This window comes from Musa acuminata, chromosome BXJ2-4 (assembly GCF_036884655.1).
Source record: "Musa acuminata AAA Group cultivar baxijiao chromosome BXJ2-4, Cavendish_Baxijiao_AAA, whole genome shotgun sequence".
Taxonomy (NCBI): Eukaryota; Viridiplantae; Streptophyta; class Magnoliopsida; order Zingiberales; family Musaceae; genus Musa; species Musa acuminata.
Genome location: NC_088341.1, coordinates 36840327 through 36843031, shown reverse-complemented (window position 1 = coordinate 36843031; position 2705 = coordinate 36840327). Strand labels below are relative to the sequence as shown.

At 42.4% G+C, this 2705-nt stretch overlaps 1 protein-coding gene across 1 annotated transcript; it reads left to right on the top strand.

The window, feature by feature from the left end:
• Nucleotides 1-373: 373 nt before the first annotated feature.
• On the top strand, nt 374-1592 carry LOC135609175 (protein TILLER ANGLE CONTROL 1-like). The gene is made up of 3 exons (XM_065102269.1): nt 374-645; nt 728-794; nt 904-1592. The coding sequence occupies exons 1-3, from the start codon at nt 442-444 to the stop codon at nt 1395-1397; spliced, it is 765 nt and encodes a 254-aa protein (XP_064958341.1). The 5' UTR covers nt 374-441; the 3' UTR covers nt 1398-1592.
• The last annotated feature ends 1113 nt before the right edge of the window (nt 1593-2705 follow it).

Here is a 2705-nt window from a genome sequence, read left to right as displayed (position 1 = left end):
CTTTCTTGTTTCATCATTTGGTATGGGTTGAACTAAACAAACCCAAATTAGGAGAAGAAAAGAGCTATTTTTCTCAAACTGGACGCATTGATTGGACAAATCAACTCTTGCACCAAACTCATACTGAAGTGATCCCACCTCCATCACCAGTGAGGAGGGGGCTTTTCTTCCAGGTGTTTTATCTGAGAGATATTAGCTCAATTATGTGAGAACACAGTACTGTGGGGCTTCAACTAAGACACATGATAGCCTATAAAGTGAGCAGTGGGCGCCATGGCACTGCACCTTTGCCTGTGGATCCCATTACCCATACCTTCAATAGATAGAGCTTGCTTAGTGAGCAGGAAGGCACCTCTTATGGGCTTCGACAGGTGTGCCGCACCTAAACTACCATACTCGCGACTCGAATCGACATACACTGCTTTACTCACGTTCAAAGAGATGACTCAAATCTTGATCGCTCTTATTATTGGAGAACAGAGAGGCCCAGAATTAGCCTTCAGGCATTGCTACTTGTTCATCCTCTTCTTCTTGAGCAGGACCACCTCCGCTTTGGCTTCCACTGGTGACACAGTCCCCCTCACTTATTTAATTCCAACCCAAATCCAATCTTGCAGTAGTCTTCAGCTCCGCAAAGCAATGGAGGTGAGTGCTGTTTGTTGTTTCATGGCCATCGACGCCAGTGTGCATGTTCTTCATAGACCTCGTTAACCGGACACATTTGCAGATCTTGAACTGGATGCACCGCAAGCTGCAACCCAGCAGCAACTACTCTCAGGTTTCCCAAAAGAAAGGTCCATCTTTGTGCTTCTGATCACAGTACATTCCACTGGTTATGTTCCCCTGCACACTTGACGAGCTTTGGCATGATGCACTAGTAGCTCTCTTGTTCTTGATCTCCAGATGCCTTGTGGGAAGACGCCGAAGAGACGAGAGAGACGATGGTGGAGAGCGACACCGACGCGCTGCTTCTCCATGACATGCACAATGGCATTCTCGCCATTGGCACCTTCAGCCACCACCACCCTCTCGTATCTCGGTCCCACTCCGATCCAGAAGAGTTCCGTCGGGAGGATAGAAAAGAAGCCCAAGGAGCGGAGGGAGCTAAGCTGTTTGCGGTGGCGAGGGAACCGTCGTTCAAGATCAAGTTGCCGGTGGAAGATGAGAAGACGAGAACAATGGAGGTGGTGCAGGTGCATGAGGTGTTGCAGGTATCCGAGAAGAAGATCCTTGAGCTGCCATTGCTGAAGGAGGACCAGGTCAAGAGAGAGAGGCGACGAAGGACGACGCTGGCAGATCTGCTTGCGGGCAACGCACTTGAAGAGAACGGAGCCAACCTTGGGGGGCAAGCAGCAGGCAATCCATGTCGACAAGAACATGCAGCGCAAGAACAGTGAAGGAGAGAAGCCACCTGCAGACAACAGAAAGCTACAAACAGTACAAGTTTCCACTTACTATTGCTTGTAGTGAACACTTTGTTGAGGTGAGTGGGAATGTGTTTTGTTTCTTTTGGTCTTCCAGTTTGGTGTGTGTGTGGCTATCTTGGAACCCTAATAATAAAAATAAAGCTGGTGTAAGATTCCTTGATTGGCCATAAAAGATCATCAGATCTATTTGTTCTGCATCTTATGTTGATGGTCTAGAAATTGTCATGCTGAAGTAGACATTTCAAGTCTTGGTCAAACTGGCTTTCTTTGGGACAAGGGTGGTGGTGGAAGAGACACAAGTCTGGGTCTAATAGGATTAGGTCAGGCCTAAGTATGGTGGATCATATCAACTAATTATGATCTGATATGACTGTACATGAGAGATTACTTTTTGATTGACATTAATCATTTAGTTAGTATTCAAGGGAGATACCTTTTTTTTTTATGATAGAGATAAAAGATACTGATAACTAAAAATTTTGACATATAAAGACCACTCAAAGTGATAATTCTATGATCAACTCAAATCCTGCCTTCATTACTTACTCTTGGAAGGGATAGTATCAAGCTGGCATCAATTCTTTTTGGTCATCTTCATATCTGATGATAAGCCCATCTCTCATGTACTTGATGTCACAAGCTCAACCAACAGTTGGGCTCAATAGACTCACTCCATTGTATCTGAATTTAACTCATTGATCTAATTAATATATGCTTGATTAAGTTAGTTGAATGTCAACGCTATGATTGGTTTGTTTATATCACCTAAATGATTGGATAGAGAATAATAATAACATATCTCGATTAGCTTGTCTTATGTTCGAGTCTATGTACACTAACATCTAACATCAATCCTTTTCTACACTACTATTGAAGAATAAAAAGTATATTATATATTTATTTATTAATTATTTTATAATTGTATGGATATGTGAAATACCGGTTTATTGATGTGGCATGTCGCCCTTGTTACCGATCGAAAGGCGGCATGATATATCCGATAAGCATTCATCGAAAATAATAATAATCATATCAATATCTTTTTTATTTATTAAGGATGTTTGGATTGACTTATACTATTATTTTTCTCTTGTCAACCACACATGCCACATGGTATGTGGATCCAAGCTCAGTGAGTTCAATTCACCTGCGATCCACATCTGCAGCATAAAACACTGAATTGTGATCCCACTTGCAGTTGTATGTTGCATAAAGCACACAGTTCATGATGTTTATACGGTCATGTTTTATGTTCTTATTCCAGTTTGCATTCACTAA

What these genes read in the sequence shown, in the direction of transcription:
- LOC135609175 (XM_065102269.1), top strand. Translation starts at nt 442, where the DNA reads ATGACTCAAATCTTGATCGCTCTTATTATTGGAGAACAGAGAGGCCCA. An exon ending in AGCTCCGCAAAGCAATGGAG is followed by an intron (nt 646 to 727) that starts GTGAGTGCTGTT and finishes ACACATTTGCAG; the next exon opens with ATCTTGAACTGGATGCACCG. An exon ending in TCAGGTTTCCCAAAAGAAAG is followed by an intron (nt 795 to 903) that starts GTCCATCTTTGT and finishes CTTGATCTCCAG; the next exon opens with ATGCCTTGTGGGAAGACGCC.